We start from the raw sequence: 18,565 nt of genomic DNA on the forward strand, positions 1-18,565 counted from the left end.
TTTGGATAGCTTTTGAAGCTCTTTTGTGGTTGTCTCACTTTTAAAAATTTCTGGTTAGTCTGTTGGTCTGATACTTGTTGCAGCTGAGACCACAACCTCCAGCTAGGTAACTTGCTAGTCTTGCTGTTTGTCTGCCTTCATGATTGCCATTACCAGCTGTGTTGCTGGACATGGATTTTTTTGCACTTTACTTTTAATCAGTTAGCCTCCCTCAGCAGCAAAGCAGGTGGAACTACGCTGCTGATCATGCTGGACTTGGGGGGCCAGGATAGCAGTCCCAAGCAGGAATGCCATAGACTCTCTGTGAAATAATTGAAAAAATGTATATTGGTCTCTATCCCCATTTCCTGGTACAGGGTTCCTAAAACCTTTGTGATATTCTAGGTCACAAGAGCACTAGACACATCTTTTGTTCTAATGTTTGGTCTTTGATCTTGGTTCCTAACACAGAGCTCCCAAATCCTTTGAAATTTCCTAGGTGATAGGAATGTCTTTGTTCTAATGAGAAGACTTTGGATGGGCTTGGGGATAGCTTCAGGATGGGAGCTGGTTACCTGAAACACCCAGCCAGGATTAGAAGCTTGGCACTTGCAGCCCCATTTGCCATCCTCTAGGAACAGGAGAGGTGCTGGATATTGAGTTAGTTATCATTAATCATGGCTACATGATGAAGCCTCTGAATAAGTTGCCAAAGCACAGTGTTCTGTGAACACATCTGTATGCTGAGAGGGTGATGCACCCCAACTCCACGGGGACAGAAGTTCCTGCACTCAGAGCCCTTCCAGCCTTGTCCTCTCTATCTCTTCTGGCTGGACCCTTTATTGTATCCTTTAGTATATAATAAACTGATAAGCATGTTTCCCTGAGTTTTATGAGCTGGGCTAGCAAATGATCAAGTCCAGGGAGGGGGTCATGGAGACCTCCCATATATAGCCACTTTGGACAGAAGTTGTAGGTAATCCGGGCACTCACTACCTGTGTTTGGCATCTGAAGTGGGGGCGGTGTTGTGGGGCTGAACCCTTGACTTGTGGAACCTGATGCTCACTCCAAGGAGCTAGTGTCAGAACTGAAAGGAATTGTTGGACATCTGGCTATTGAAAGAGGATTGGTCAGTGTGGGAATGAGTGTGGGAATCTCACTTGGGTATCAAGAGTGCTGTAAAGGTGGTGGGAGGGAGTAAAGGAAGAACACAGGAGTGTTTTCACAGTCACACTGTTCTAACTTAGGGTTCAGTAGTATTTCCTGAATAAATGCGTCTCAATTTGTAGGCCTTTAATTGATTTCCAAAGTCCTGAAATGTTTTTGTTTTATATTTTTTGTGAAAATCATATTTTATCATTGCTTTGGGAGTGAGGATTTGCCGTATTCCTTCCTCTCCTGTTCTGAACGCCTGAAGATGTTTTTTAAGTATTCAAGGTGTAGAGCAAGCCATTCTATTATCAGATTGAGGTAGACACCAAGTCAGTATTTTTATTTTATGTGAAAAGCTTTATTAGAAAGAGTTCAGTTTTATAATAGTATCATTAATGAGTTTTTTTCATAACTGCTTTCTAATAAGTTTTCATACCTTGATTGTGCCAGTTGAAGAAGCTTATGTTTTTTAGGAAGTATTAAATTATAAAAATAACTTTGAAGAGAGGTTAGATGCATTTTAAAAAAAGGCTGATTTTTAGCAAGGTAACATTTATTTTAAGTCCTTTTATGTTTAAGATATTAATGTTTCATAGTTTTACAGTCATCTCTTTATAGGGAAAAAAATCCTTTACTTCTTATTATAAACATGTACATTCTCTGCTGAGAAGAGGAAAACCTAGGAAGGCACAAATAGGAAAATTAGAAGCATCACAATCACACTGCCAAGAAACAACCACCATATGAAGAATGCTGTGTCTCCTCTGCAGGCCTCATGCACAGTCTGTCTTCTTGAGTCATTCATCTATCTTGAGACTTGCTTTTTAAAAAACAAACAGAATAAAAACCTAATTCTGATTTGGTGAACATCTTCCTATGTTGTTAGATATTTTTGTAAAACACAGGTTTTAAATGGCTGCATAGTACATCAGTCCTACCTCTGGATAACTATCATAATTTATTTGTTTTCTGTTGGTAATTTATATTTCTTCTGTTTTCAGCTGTCAGTATCTCTTCAGATTAGATTACTTCAAGAGCACTTGTTGAATTGGGCATGAACATTTTCAAGGCTTATAATAAGTATTTTTAGACCGACTCCTCCATCTCCACCCTAACCCCTGTTTAGAATTTCACCAGCAATATGTGGAAAAGTTCACACTAACATGTGCATCCTCTCCAAAACTAAATTTTAGTGAAATCATATAATTGTGCTAATTAATTAAATTTAAAATATTTAAGTGTGGGACTTCCCTAGTGGTCCAGTGGTTAAGAATCCACCTTCCAATACAGGGGATGCAAGTTCCATCCCTGGTTGGGGAACTAAGATCCCACATACCAAGGGACAACTAAGCCCTTGAGCCACAACTAGAAAGAAGCCCATGCACCCAACATGCTGCAACTAAGACCAGATGCAGCCAAATAAATAAAAATTTAAAAAAAAAAAGAAACCTATGGCTGATTCATGTTGATGTTTGGTAGAAGAAACTAATGCAATACTATAAAGCAGTTATCCTTCAATTAAAAATTTTTTAAAAAGTCTAAGTGCTATTTTATTTCTGTATATCCTATCTTGTCTTTATATCATTTGTTAAAATTTAAAATTCTTTAAAATTCATTATCATTTATTGTCTAACACATCTTGACTTTTTAAAGTTTCCCTTTAAAAAAATAGAAATGGAATTTTTCTTTTCTCAGAAGAAAATCCTATTAAGCTATTTATTAGGATTAATTTCTTTTGATTTTAAATACTGAATATGCTAGACTGAACTGCTTTCATATATATATGTCTTTAAATATTAATATGCCTTGTTCTGTTATATTTAGATGATATTTTTCTAAAATAAAGTCAAAATTCTTGTTAGACTTCTGATAATCACATAGAATTAATTGAAAGATACTCCTGTAATACTACATTTAGTTTTTTGTTTTTTTTTTTTTACTGAATCTGAAAGCTGAGATCTATTTTCCTGTAATTCTGGCTATATTTAAGTCCAAATTTCACATCCAAGAATTGTCTTGTCAAATGATACTGGTTTTGAAAAGTTATTAATAAATTAGAAGAATCTGTAGTTTTTCTGTTCCTATAATTCTCTTATAGGTACATGTTAGGCAATGTGGGTCCCAAAAACAGTAGGCAAAATTATTTTTAAGTCTTAAATATTTAAAACTTACTTTAAGCTTTAAGACATATTAAAAAAATGTCTGCTGCATCTGAAGGGCAAAATTATATTTTGATAAATATAAGTGTACCATTCATTATCAGCTGGAATTTATTTATATTACTTTAATGTGATTCAAGATCTCAGAGCAAAATAAAATGCCAAGAGGTGATCACATTATCTGAACAATAGAACATTTGCACAAACTCTTAAGAAACTATTCGCTGGTCTTTTAATCAGAAGGTTAGAATTCTTTTCTGATTTCTCCTTGGCTATTAATTTCTGAAAGTCCACAATATGCATCAAATACAGTGTTTGAAGTCTTTCTTAGACTATTTTCAGCAAGGCATAAACATAATGTTTATTGCGCTACAGTTCTATAGTACAAACGGATCCACTTACTGTCCGCTGCTTAACAGTTCTGGAGGAATTTTAGTGACTATTAGCAAGCACATACATGGGCTTTCAAATATTAATGGTTTGCAAAATATGGTCTCCTCAGAAATATCTTTAAACCTCTATTATTGTGTCTGTTTATTTCACCCTTGTTCATATGTAAGGTATTACTCTTTTTTCTTAAAGAAAATTTATTTGGAATATATGATCTGGAAAATACCCAGAAATTAGGTCCTTTGACTACCTGCACTTGACCTTTCTTGGATCTTCATGTAGTCTTCCTGAAGAAAGGAACATCTGTAGCTACCAGGGGACCATTGTTTCCTGTGAAAGAGAGTGAGGGCTCACATGGTATTTCCCCCATTCTCCGAACCCCACAGGTTCCTCGCGGTCTGTGAACAGTATCACTGTGTAGAGTATTTGAGCCTGTCCTGTTCCTCACAGAAACACTTCATGTTGATTGACATGATTCTTTTTATAAATCTGTTGATGGCTTTGTCCTCTTAATTGTGCCATACTCCTTATAACTGAGTTAAAAGAAGTGATTATTAAAAGAAGTGATGGATGTTTTATAGATTGAATGTATATTCAGTATGTAGTGGAAAGAAAATGGATTGGGAATAGATTCAGTGATGAGTCCATATGGTGGTGGTGGTGCTCAGTTGTATCCAACTCTTTGCGAACCCATGGGCTGTTGCTGGGCAGGTTCCTGTCTCCATGGGATTTCCCAGGCAGAATACTGGAGTGGGTTGTCATTTCCTACTCCGGGGATCTTCCCAACTTAGGGATTGAACTCGCATGTCTTGCATCTCCTGCATTGACAGGTAGATTCTTTACAACTGCACTACCTGGGAAGCCCACATACTTCATAACTAAAGTTTTTAATTACTTAGGAACCCAAATCTAGAATAAAAATTTACTTATTATGTGTATATGGGTTCTGACATAGTTAGTTCTTTGCTTTTCTTTTGGAGACATTTTTGAAGAAAATTTTACAACTTAAAAAATATGTAGTTGATACACAATATTATGTTAGTTTCGAGTTTACTGCATAATGACTTGATTTTGCATATATTATGAAATGATCACCAGGATAAGTCTATTAATCATCTGTCTGCACACAAAGTTCTTATAATACTGTTGAACATATTCCTTATGCTGTATATCACATCGCTATGACTTATTTATTATATAACTGGAAGTTTGTACCTATTAATCCTCTTCACTTATTTCATCCACCCCAATGCCTCCCTACTGTTTTAGGTTTGGTTTGGTTTGGTTGTTTTGCTTTTTAGATTCTACATGTAAGTCAAATCATGTAGTATTTGTCATTATTTATCTGAATTACCTCACTTAACATAATGCCCTCTAGATCCTTGCATGTTGTCACAAATGGCAAAATTACACTTTTAATGGCTGTGTAATATTTCACTGTCTTTACCCATTTGTCTATTAGTGGACACTTAGGTTGTTTCCCACATGTCTTTTAAAAACAGATTAAAGCATGTTTTGAGTTCTGTTGCTTTACTTGTGAGGTATGAATGGTTCCTGATAGTACAGTCACATAAAGAAGCATGGTATACAGGTGGAGGAGAATTGTTTTTATTTTTATTTTATTTTATTTTATTTTTTTTTTGAGAATTGTTTTTAAAAACAAAAAAGCGTGAATAGAAATCGGTCAATTATATAATCTTATTCTAAATCTCTCTTTTAAAGGGCAACAAAAATAATGGTTTTGTGATGAATCAGGGTGGTTTAGTGAAATGTTTAATACTTCTTCTAAAATACTTATAAGATAATATAATATTTTCTAGTGGAAGTAACAGGAAAAAATTTGTAAAAACTTTTTAAAATTGGTGATTATATGTTTGATGCTTTAGGAGCCTACATGAATGAAGGTTTAAAAGAATGTTTTATAAAAAGAGTGAAGTAAAGCCATTTACAGCAACATGGATGTATCTAGGGATTATCATACTAAGTGAAGTAAATCAGACAGAGAAAGACAAGTATCATGATATCACTTATATGTAGAATCTTTAAAAATGATAGTAATGAACTTATTTACAAACAAAAAAGAAACAGACTCATAGATTTAGAAAAAAATGTATGGTTAGGAGGGGGAAGGGGAGGGATAAATTAGGAGGTTGGGATTAACATATACATGCCACTATTATATATATAAAAGAGATAATCAGCAATGACTGACTATATACCACAGGGAATTCTACTCAATACTCCATAATAACCTACATGGGAAAATAATCTGAAAAAGAATAAATATATGTATATGTATAACTGAATCACTTTGCTGTATACCTGAAACTAAGACAACATTATAAATCAGCTATACTCTAATATAAAATAATTTTTTTTTAAATTCAGAAATTTATGGAGAACCAGAAGGTGGTTTTGAGGGGCTGATTTTTAAAGCCCTGTTGATATCCTTGGGGAGAGGTAAAACCAACTAGATTAAGTGGAAGGTGTGTATTTAATCATTTCACCAAGACAAGATTATACAGTTAGGTACCTTGGCTAAAAGCTTTAAATTAATTTTTCTGACATGAACATAATTGACCTGGAAATTAAATATCCACTTAAATACTATTCAGTGAAGCCTACCAGCATTACTGCAAGATAGGTACAGGTTGTATTTATATTGCTCTGTTTGTACCTAAAATCTAGGCAGTAACATGATCGATTATAACAACTTCTAATATTTTGATGCAGGAAATAGTAAGATATTAAGTTGTACATTAAATAGCTGAATGGTCAATTAATATTTGAAAAGCACTTTTAAGGAAAGGGTAATGATTCTTTTGAGTTGATGAGCCTTATTCTGTAGATTTTTAAGTGAAGAAGTTTTTCTCCCTATTTGTACATAAACTGTGAGGTTGATTTCAATACCTCTTCTCTCTCCTTGTAAGCTCCTGAAAAGAAATAGGGGTAGGAAAGCTTGGGTTCGGGGCATTTACATGGTAGGATTGCACTTCCCTGTCTCTGGAAAGATCATGCTGCTTGTCCTGTGAAATGTGGTGTACGTACCTTCTTGGCAGAGGTGATGTGTCACTTCCACACTGAAGCTTTGGGAACATAGGGGAGGAAAATTTCTCCAGTACCCTCTTTGGGTCTCTAGCTGGGCTTAAGAATTAAACTGATACAAGGTTACCCCAAGAAAAGCATACAAATTTTTATTGAATTTTTACATATACATAGGAGCCTTTGGGACTGCCCAGTTGGTGCTAGTGGTAAAGAACCCACCTGTCAATGCAGGAGACACAAGAGACACAGGTTTGATCCCTGGGTCGGGAAGATCCCCTGGAGGAGCCTGGCAACCCACTCTAATATTCCTGCCTGGAGAATCCCATGAACAGAGAAGCCTGGTGGGCGTCCGTGAGGTCTCAAAGAGTTGGACACTACTGAAGCAACTTAGCCGCAGCAGGAGCCTTTACAAGAAAATGAAGACCCGAAGAAGTGACCAGAACAGGAGACTTTAATATCTTTTAGACAAAGAAACAATACATTTCTGAAGAGGTGACATGACAGAGGAATTTGAGCTGTGGGCAGTAAATGGTGAAGGAGTAACAAGGTTTGTTTATACAGCTTTCTCTGCCCAGCTAGTATGTTTCTTTTCCTCCTGGTATAGGCAGAAGAAGGTACCTTTCACATAGGAGGTTATCTCTTCTTCCAGGGAAGAGGGGCTGGGGAGAGGGGTGAAGGTCAGAGTGACTTTCCTGCTTTTGACATTTTCACAAACTCCTTCAGTCTTAAATGGTATGTCAAGGTGCCATGTTTTGAAGTACTGTGTTTTGGGGTGCCATGTCTTGAGCCCCATCAGTAGCCAGTGAGTAATTTGCCACTGTCTTGGAGACTGGTAACATTCTAAATGGAGGCAGTTCTGTGGACCTTCAGGCCTCTATGAAGCCCACAGAGGGGTTTCCCACCATAGTGAGATAGACATGCAAGGTAAACAAGATGTAAACTTCTGTTTTTTTAAATCATGATGAGTTGGGGATGCTTGTTACTATAGCATAAGCCAGTCTACCCTGACAGATGGAATTTCCGTAGGTCTAAGGGTCAAAAAAGAGATAACTAGAATAGCTATTCATGTCTTCAGCTGTTTTTGTTAACATTTACTACGTGCCATTCATTCTTCCAAGTGGTAGAAATATAGCAGTGAACAAAATCTTTTTTCTCAAGAAACTTCTTCCCATTCTTCATTATTAGTTTAAGGAGTCCCTTTTTCTACAAAGCCTTGTTCTCTGAGCAGCAGCTCACCTCTTTCTCTTCTTCACTCCTGTGCACTTTGTACACACCTTCATTGTGGCATTGATGGTATCGTGGTTATTCTGTCCTGCTTTCTAGGCTGTGATCGCCTAGAGAACAAGTAGTTTATACATGGTACATAGTTATATGTAGTATTTACCAACAAGGAAACAAGGACCTACTTATAGCATAGGCAATGGTACTCAATACTTTTAATGACTGTAATGGAAAAAGATTCCAAGGCAAAATGACCCACAGGAAGTCTGAACTTACTCACTTAAAAAAATTGCTTTTGAAATGTGGGAGGTGATGCAGAGAGAATGATGCAAAGTATCTGTATTATCACTCTATATTATACTATGTAATTTGCTACATCTATGTATTTATATTACTTTTTAAATATTTACTGAAGTACAGTTGATCTGTAATATTGTGATACTTTCAGGTATATAGCAAAGTGACTCAGTTTTATATAGATAGATAAATATATATACATATATGTATATATAATGTATATATAATATAATATACAATATAATTATATATTATATTATTATATATAATATACATAATTATATATAATTATATTGTGCTTATAATATATTATAATATATAATATTTATATATAATATGTTTTATATAATCTTAATATATGTTATATATTATATATACTTTATATAATATATATAATATATTGTAATATATAATGATATTATTATATATTAATATATAATTTTATATAATATTATATGTAATACTATATGGGCTTCCCTGGTAGCTCAGATGGTAAAGCATCTGCCTATAATGCGGGAGACCCGGGTTCAATCCCTGGGTTGGGAAGATCCCCTGGAGAAGGAAATGGCAACCCACTCCAGTATTCTTGCCTGGAAAATCCCATGGACTGAGGATCCTGGTAGGCTACAGTCCATGGGGTTGCAAAGAGTAGGACACGACTGAGCGACTTCACTTCACTTCACTTTATATATAATATTATATAATTATATATATTATATAATATATAAGGGTATATTATATAGGGTATAATATATATATATATAGGGTATAACATATATATGTTATACCCTATATATATATAAGGGTATATATTATATAATATATAAGGGTATATTATATAGGATATATAATATATAAGGGTATATATACATATATATACACCCTTAATATAATTATACTATTATATATATTATAATATATAACATATATCTTATTTCAGTTCAGTTCAGTCACTCAGTCATGTCCAACTCTTTGCATATATCATATATATATAATATTTCTATATATTATATATATATTAAATATGTAATATAATTATATGTAATATAATACAATATAATAAAATATAATGTATATATAATACACATATAATATATACATACATGTATATATAATAAAAATTTATCTATATATAACTGAGTCACTTCGCTATATATCTGAAAATATCACAATATTACACATCAACTGTGTTTCAGTAAATATTTAAAAAATAATATAAATACATGTGTGTGTGTGTGTGTTAGTCGCTCAGTCATGCCCGACTTTTTGCGACCCCTTGGACTACAGCCCACCAGGCTCCTCTGTCCATGAGATTTTCCAGGCAAGGATACTGGAGTGGGTTGCCATTTCCTTCTCCAGGGGATCTTCCCAACCCAGGGATCGAACCCGGGTCCCCTGCACTGCAGGCAGATTCTTTACCAACTGAGCTACAATATAAATACATAGATGTAGCAAATTGCATAGTATAATATAGAGTGATAATACAGATACTTTGCATCCTTCTCTCTGCATCACCTCCCACATTTCAAAACCTATTTGTTTAAGTGAATAAGTTCAGACTTCCTGTGGGTCATTTTGCTTGAATGTGATTTAGGATCAAAATGTGAACTTCTGTTTTTGGACATAGTATCCAAATGTCTTTGCTTTGTGAATTACCTGTTACAATGATCACTGATGTGTCACAGTGGATAGGTACCAGATTGTCTGGGACCAAATGTGAGTGAAGAGGGGGAGAGGGGTGTCTGTGGCTTATCATCGTTCCTCTTCCTTTTACTTAGTTATAACTAGTATACTCCTATACCAGTGTGTCTTGGTCTTATTTTTATTATTGTCTCTGCCCCCAAGTTTTTTTTTAGTCTTTTTCCCCCTAACTGTCCCCTCCATGAGATTTTAGTATAACAGATATACTGTATATCTGGTTAAGTATTGTATGAATACCTATTCTTTATATGGAAAAAAAGGGGGTTTCCCTGGTGGCTCAGTGGTAAAGAATCCATCCGTCAATGCAGGAGACCCAGGTTTGATCCCTGGGGTCAGGAAGATTCCCCTGGAGAAGGAAATGGCAACCCACTCCAGTATTCTTGCCTGGGAGATCCCACAGACAGAGGAGCCTGGCGGGCTACAGTCCATGGGGTCACAAAAGAGAAGGACACTGCTGCTGCTGCTAAGTCGCTTCAGTCGTGTCCGACTCTGTGTGACCCCATAGACGGCAGCCCACCAGGCTCCCGTCCCTGGGATTCTCCAGGCAAGAACACTGGAGTGGGTTGCCATTTCCTTCTCCAGTGCATGAAAGTGAAGAGTGAAAGAGAAGTCGCTCAGTCGTGTCCGACTCTTAGCGACCCCATGGACTGTAGCTTACCAGGCTCCTCCGTCCATGTCCATGGGATTTCCCAGGCTAAGGAACAATTGTATGTATATCTATGGTTTATATGGAAGAAAAGTAAAGTAAAAGTAAAGTTTCTTTTTTTTTTTTTTTGCCCCTTCCCCCAACTAATCTTGTTTGAAAATGCATGCCTTAAACTGGTGTTTGTAAAAGGTACATTTTTCTCCCTTTGTAGGAGCTCATTTCCACTTCAGTAAGCTAAGGTTAACCACATTGCATCAGAACTCAGTTGTCTAATACACCTGTGCTTTTATAATAGCTTTATTTTAAGCTGATTATCATTTAAATAAGTATGCTGAAATCTTAGTGCATTGAGAACATTGGGGAAGTAAATTTTACATATTTTGCAGAAGTCCATTTTTTCCTAGGTTTTAGACCTCTGAAGCATGCAGTCTTTCTCTGCAGGGCACATTTGCTTTTGATTCCTTCAGCAAATATTTATTGAGGCTGTACTGTGTGCAAGGCTCCACGCCAGGTGCTCAGGCCCAGTGGCTCATGGAGCTGGGCCCGCTTCCTTTATTTGTTGGCTTTTTCAGAACTCACAGGGTAAACTTGTCCAGGGCACAGTTGTTTTGACTGTACTGATTTTTATACATCCCCAACAAAGTATAGTGGGCACTTGGTGAAAACCCCTGGGAGTTGGTGTAATCCCTTGTGCCGTATAAAAAGAAAAAGATACTTGGTCCTGGCGCCTGGCACAGAGCTGCTAAAACCCTGGGGATCTCCTGATTTCTTTGGTGTGCTCACCAGTTTCTTGGCCAAGGGGCTTCTGAATAGCTTCAGAATGGGGGCTGGTCCCAGAAAGACCAAACTATGATTGGAAGCTTGGAACTCAGTCCAGCCTCGGAGTAGGGAAAAGGGACTGAAGATGGAGGTTAATCACCAAAGACCACTGGTTTAATCCATGGCCACTGGTTTAACCAAAGGCCACTGGTTTGTGCCCAGGTAACAAAACCGCCATAGAAACCCCTGAATGACCAGCTGCAGAGAGCATGCAGACTGGGGAGCACAGCGCGAAGCTGGGAGGGTGGCATCCAGAGAGGGCATGGAGGCTGCGCCCCTCCCCCCGTATCTCACCCTATACTTCTCATCCATTTGGGTGTTCTTGAGTTGTATTCTTTATAATAAACCAGTAACAGAAAGGCAAGTACTTCCCAAGTTCTGTGAGTCATTCTACTGAATTATCAAACTAGAGGAGGGTGTTGTGGGAACCCTCAGTTTATAGCCGGCTGGTCAGATGTACTGCTGCTGCTGCTAAGTCACTTCAGTCGTGTCCAACTCTGTGCGACCCCATAGATGTCAGCCCACCAGGCTCCTCTGTCCCTCGGATTCTCCAGGCAAGAACACTGGAGTGGGTTGCCATTTCCTTCTCCAATGCGTGAAAGTGAAAAGTGAAAGTGAAGTTGCTCAGTTGTGTCTGACTCTTAGTGACCCCATGGACTGCAGCCTACCAGGCTCCTCCATCCACGGGATTTTCCAGGCAAGAGTACTGGAGTGGGGTGCCATTGCCTTCTCCAGGTCAGAAGTACAGTAGCCAGGGAATTGGGATTAATGCCTAAAGTGGGGGCAGTCTTGTGGGACTACTGCTTCAACTCTTGGGATATAATGCTAACTTTGGGTAGGTAGTGTCAGAACTGAAGTGAGTTTTTGGCCATCCTATTGGAAATGATGTTGAAAAAGACAACGTGCTTTTAAATGTAGGAAAAAGAAACCTTTGGCCTTTGTCTGTCACATTGTGTGTGTGTGTGTGTGTAGTGCATGAAAAGATTGAGGGCCAAGTCCCACAAGTTGTGTCTGACTCTTTTGCAACCCCCTGGACTGTAACCTGCCTGGCTCCTGTGTCCATGGGATTTCCCAGGCAAGAATACTGGAATGGGTTGCCATTTCCTTCTCCAGCGGTTCTTCCCAAGCCAGGGATTGAACCTGCATCTCCTGCATTGCAGGTGGATTCTTTACCACTAAGCCACTGGTCAGTACTAGGGACATATAGAAATGAACATAGTTTCCGAAGGGCTCCAATTCTGTCTGAGCGGGGCACAGGTGGTAACCTGTTTGGTGAAGTGTAGAAGGTGATGGTAATGGACTCTGTCCACGCTCTGGGGACAGTACAAAGCACAGCAGTGGGGTGTCCTAAGTTGGCCCTGTCTAAGCCAGAGGTCAATGTTTGACTCTTGATCTCACTTTATTTTTTTGGCTTAAACCACAGAAATGTATTTTCTCACAGTTCTGGAGGGTAGGAAGCTAAGAGCAACGTGTCAGCATATTTAGTTTCTCATAAGGCGTTTCTCCTGGTTTGCAGAAGACCGCCTTCTCACCTTGCTGTCTCATGGCCCTTCCTCCACGAGTGTACATCCTTGGTGTGTCTCTGTGTCCAGAGCTCCTCTTATTATAAAGACACCAGTCAGATTGGATTAGGGCCCAACCTAATTGTTTGATTTTAAAGTTAATCACCCCTTTAAAGGCTCTGCCTCCAAATACTGTCACATTTTGAGGCATTAGGGGTTAGGGCTTCAATATATAAAATTTGGAGAGACAAAATTCAGCTTGTAAAAACCAGATTGTAAATATTTTAGGCTTGTAGGCCATAAAGTCTCTGTTGGAACTCACAACTCTGCCATTGATCTGATTTTTCAGCTGGGGCTGAAGAGAAGGGATGGCTTGGAAAGGAGGAGGTGGGGGAAATTCCAATCAGAGGAGACTGTGTCAGTGAAAGTAAGGAGGTGTGGGGGCCCGATGGCAGTAGAGGAGGTGCAGTAGATGAGTTTGGGTATAGTGAAACTACTGCACTTTGGTGCCAAGAGCTAAACCTTGTAATAGTGGAACAACAAATGATTCAATGGAATGAATAGTCCAGAAAGAAATAAACAAATATGTGATAAGGTAGTTTTCACAAATCAGAAGGGTATTAAGTAATAATACTGAAGCAAGTGATACATTATTTAGAAAGAGAATAGATTCTTGCTCGTGATGATTTTTAGTCAGCATTTAGGTGCTTGAAACTTATAAATTAGAGGATTAAGGTTTCCTTCTGTGAATTAAAACTGAAGATCAACACTAATGGGTCAAGGTGCTATATATAACAGGTTACCTTGAAGAACATAATATCTTACAATATCACCTCACTGAACATATAGACACCATTAGAATGGTTGACTTTGTGGTCCCTACACTCTCAAGAGCCTCAACTTTGGTTTAATGGTCTGCTCTTGTTCTCTTAAAATTTTTAAATTTATGAAAATGGGCCTGTATTTTCACTGTGCACTGAGCCCTGCAAGTTATATATCAGTCCTGCCTGTGAGGTTGGTCAGACAGGGAAAAAAAAAATGATAGAGCCAAGCTTTAGAGGTAAATGCTCTCCTGCTTCTAGGAAAGTTGTGGCAACACAATTCTAGAGTCTGGGCCATGTTCCCAGGACTGTGTGTGTTGCATGTGTGTGCCTTGGGCTGTCCCAGACTGATGCATTAAATAGTTTATTTGACAGACTCTCTCCTCCTCCCATCTTCTTCTCAAAAAGGAAGCTTTTAATTGTGATTTGGCTTCTGTGGTCTTCCTGCAGGGAGAGAGCTGGCTGGTTATGGTGACTCCGTAATAATTCCGGAAGTTAGTTACTAAGCTGGCATTCTGGTGATATTCATCAGTGAGGTTCTTTAATGGGAGCCTGTCCCTGGGAGAAGGCCCCCTTCTGTTATATTTCTGAGGCAGAAGGCTGAGGTCCAGGCATTGTGTTGGTGAATTCACCAAAGCCAGCAAAGGCAGAACAGTGGTTAAGAACAAGACCTTTCCATAAAAAGGAATGAAGTTCCAGGACCTGCTACAATAAATTAATAATGTAATATACCAAAAACATTGAGTGTACACTTTACATGGGTGAATTGTATGGCATGTGAATTATATCTCAATAAAGCTGCTTTTTAAAACATTAAAAAAGAAGAAGAAGAACAGGGTGTTTGGAGTGAGCCAGACAGCCCTGGGATCAAGTCCTGTGGTTGGTACCACATTGTGTGATCTTGGCCAAGATGTATAACTGTGCCCTGTTCCTTCATCTCCCAAGTGGTGATATGACACCCAGGGTTGTTGCAAGACTGAAGGAGAAAATACACCCTGGTCACGGCTTCTCCGCCTCGGCACTGTTGACATTTTGGATCAGATCACTCTTTGTTGGGAGGAGGGAGAGCTGTCCTGTGCATGATGGGGTGTCTCCTCGCTTCCCCCAGCAGCTTCCTCTTGACCCCTTACAGATGTAGCAGCCAAAGTGTCTCCAGATGTTGCCTAAATGTCATACTGGGGGACAGAATAGGCCCTGGTTAAGAATCACTCACTGGCTAAGGTGTGTAGAACAATGCCTGTAAAAAGAAAGCTACTGGCAAATTTTATAATAATATTTACAATCCTTGGACTAAAGATGACAGTACTTCTGAGGCCCCTGGAAAGACATTTGTCAGCCTTTCACCTGTCCTCTGCTCTTTAAATTTCTATGTCCATGCCAGAATCAAGTCCACATGGATTAAAGTGTATGTGCTAAGTCGCTTCAGTTGTGTCTGGCTCCTTGCAACCCTATGGACTGTAACCTGCCAGGCTCCTCTGTCCATGGGATTCTCCAGGCAAGAATACTGGAGTGAGTGCCCATGCCCTCCTCCAGGGGATCTTCCCGACTCAGGGATTGAACACGTGACTCAGTATCTCCAGCATTGACAGGCGGTTTTTTACCACTAGCACCACCTACCTGGATTAAAGGATAAATGTAAAAAGGTCTCCCTTTACAAACTGAAAGAAGAGAAGTTACAGATCTGTAAATTTGCAAATAAAATATTTGCAAATACCGAACTCAGAAGCAGTGGTACTTTCATGATGTTTAACATCAGGTTTAAATCATATTGAGGAATTTTTTTCTTGATGTCATTACACTAAAAACAAAAAACATGAGTAATTGGTTAAAAAAAAAAAAAAAGACCTAGTAAGTATAGTTAAAAAGCAAACTGGAGGGGATTTCCTGCCGTCCAGTAGTTAGGACACCATGCTTTCACTGCCTTGGTCTGACTTTAATCCATAGTCTGGGAACTAAGATCCCGCAAGCACATAGCATGGCCAAAGGAAAAAAGCAAATTGGATAAAATGATTATAAGAGATACGTCAAACTGGTATCGAGAAACCAGTGTAAGTCAAAAAGAAAAGAAAATACAGAAGTAAATGTCTCAGGCATAGGGACAAAAGAGGATATACAGTTGGCTTACAAACATTTGAAAATTGTTCAAATTCAATAGTACTTAAAAATTTAAATCTTTTTTTCATTTAAATTGGCAATAGTATCTAACTCTGTGTACCATTTAGGGCAGTCTCCTCACACATTCCTTATAGAACACTGGATGGGTATAATCCCCCTGAGAAGAAACGTCGTGATAAATATGCCTTAAAAGTTATCATACCTTTTAGCCCCCAAAATAACATTTGGGAATAATTCTACAACATAATCTGAAATGTAGACAAGTATTTGTGCATGAAGATATTTACTACAAGGTTGTTTCAATAGAAGCCAGTTTTGTGTCAAGCGTTAGGGGAGTAGTAAATTGGAGCTTATGATAAATAATTGGCAGTCTTTAAAAAATATTTATAAAATGTTTCCAATGGCATGCAGAATTCTTACAGTGTTAAATGAAAAAGCAAGTTTTAAAATTTTGAATGCAGTATGAACTCAGCTCAGAATAAAGACTGGAAAGGAATATGCAAAATATTAATAGTATTTATTCCTGGAAGATTGAATTATGGATAATTTACGCAAGTTACTCATAATTGCATGATTAAATTGACCATTTCAAAGCAGACTTAGATTTTGTGTGTGCCTGTTCTCTTCAGTAATTTTTTATCTTAACCATTTCTCTAGCTTGGAAATGAAGGTGAAAGAGGTTAGCTATGTATCTCTGAGTAAAAGAAAGAAAAGAAGTTATCAGTGCCTAAAAGGGCAGCTTTATAGTAAATTCCTTATAAACTGCAATAGCAAACTGGCTTTGCGGGGTAGACTACTTGCCCTGGATGAGGTGAATTCATGCTTTTTCACACCACAGCATTCTTTTTGTTCATTAATTTTTAAAGATATATTTATTTAAAAAAAGGTAACATTTATTGCAGCATGTTTCTTGGTGAAAGAATCTTTAAAATTTCCATGTTTCCCTTGACAGTATGTGCAGAAGCTTATAATCCTGATGAAGAGGAAGATGATGCTGAATCCAGGGTATGTAACTTACTGAATGCATTAATTTTACATTATACTCTGGTCTTGGATAAGGAAAATAATAATAGAAAAGATGTTAACAGGCTTATAGATTAACAGAAAGCATAATGGAATTATTTTGACTGTTTCTTTTCATAGTCTTCTCTCTGATAGCTTACTGCTTCATGTTCTGTGTGGTTACTTTGATCCAAAGCATCTCTCTCTTTGGAGAGATGGACATAATAACTCACTGAAGTTGTGCTTTTATTTCTCTTGCAAAAATGTAGCCTGTGATGAAAAATGTTTTTAGCTATCTTTCCCAAAGTGATAATGTTATTTTTCTTAGACAAGTAAGTATTTCTAGCAAAGAAAAATACTAAAGACTCCTGCTCCTACTAATTTATCACAACAGATGCTTACTCTGAAACAACAACAGACACAATAAAATTACATCTAAAGTGTCAGTACAGCAGTTATTATTTTTTAAAGTCTGTGTATCTGATTGGTTGCTCAGAAACTGATTTGGAGGGCCTAATGTTTTTGCAAGAATTTGTCTGGTTTTAAACACTTTTTAAGCTGTGTCCTTTCGCTCCATTCTCCTATTACTTATTTAGTAGAAAGTAAACTAAATAGGAGGTTACTGAGCCTGGAAATGGAAAGCAATCATTTATTTTTTTATTTTTGAGTACATTGCAAAAATTTCTTTTTTTTCATTTGGTGTTAAAAAATGAAAAGAAAAAAAAAAAAAAAAAAAAAAAAAAAAAAAAAAAAAAAAAAAAAATGAAAAGAAAATCTTATTTCTGTAGCTCTGAAAAATACTTCAATAAGGTTGAGTTTTATAGAAAAGCAGAATACTGGGTCCATAAGTCATTACATCATTAAGCTCCCTGAAATGTAAATAAAATTCAGTGATAGAAAGATCAGGAACCTTAAATGACACAGAAGATTTTTAAGGAAATCCCATTTCACAATTGTCCATGATGGGGACAGTACCAGACTTGCAGTATTCACTTCTGAGAACCAAAACTTACATATTTTTATGATGTCCATAAATTCCAGTCTGAAAATTATCTTGCCTTAGGGTCGAGGTATCATCACTAATGCTTAATGTGCTATAACCACTATAATGTGGTCCAAACAACCCTCCCCTATCCTACACTTTATTTATGTATTTCAACGAAACAATAATAGGTTACTTTGAAGACAGTATTCTGTGTGTGTGTGCGTGTATGTATATGTGCTCAGTAATGTCCAACTCTTTGCAACGCCATGGACTCTAGCCCTCCAGACTCCTCTTTCCATGCAGTTTTCCAGGCAAGAATGCTGAAGTGGGTTGCCATTTCCTACTCCAATCATTCTTTGTATTTGTGTATAAATGTATATGATAAAGCTTAGTAATTGAGATGTTTGATGAGCTGGTTTGACTTAGTAAAAATTTAAATTAAAAAGAACATTTAAAAATATAGTTTGAAAGCAATATATGGTATCTCATGGACTCGACAACTGTCAGCTGCCATTTGGTCCAATGCCATAGTAAAGTGGTTTGATTGGATCACTCCAGCTGATTGCTGACAGTCTTGTTGCGGGGGACTATACCAGGTAAGAGTCATTTGGCTGGGGGAAAGAAACCCCTAATCACATTAAGATTAAAAAACAAAAACATTGGGGAATTATTGGACATGTGCTTGGAGATCTTACAGAATTCCTGAAGGAGTTAAAGAAAACCCCCGGCT

General features: G+C 37.5%; 1 protein-coding gene across 1 annotated transcript in view; it reads left to right on the forward strand.

Annotated features, from left to right (window-relative positions):
• PRKAR2B (protein kinase cAMP-dependent type II regulatory subunit beta) overlaps positions 1-18,565 on the forward strand; it is a 104,877-nt gene that overhangs the window by 52,896 nt on the left and 33,416 nt on the right. Inside the window, exon 3 of the mRNA XM_043871711.1 lies at positions 16,801-16,853. Coding sequence (XP_043727646.1) covers positions 16,801-16,853 — 53 coding nt within the window. The remainder of the gene's footprint in view (positions 1-16,800; positions 16,854-18,565) is intronic.

This window comes from Cervus elaphus, chromosome 18 (genome assembly GCF_910594005.1).
Source record: "Cervus elaphus chromosome 18, mCerEla1.1, whole genome shotgun sequence".
In the NCBI taxonomy this organism is placed as follows: domain Eukaryota; kingdom Metazoa; phylum Chordata; class Mammalia; order Artiodactyla; family Cervidae; genus Cervus; species Cervus elaphus.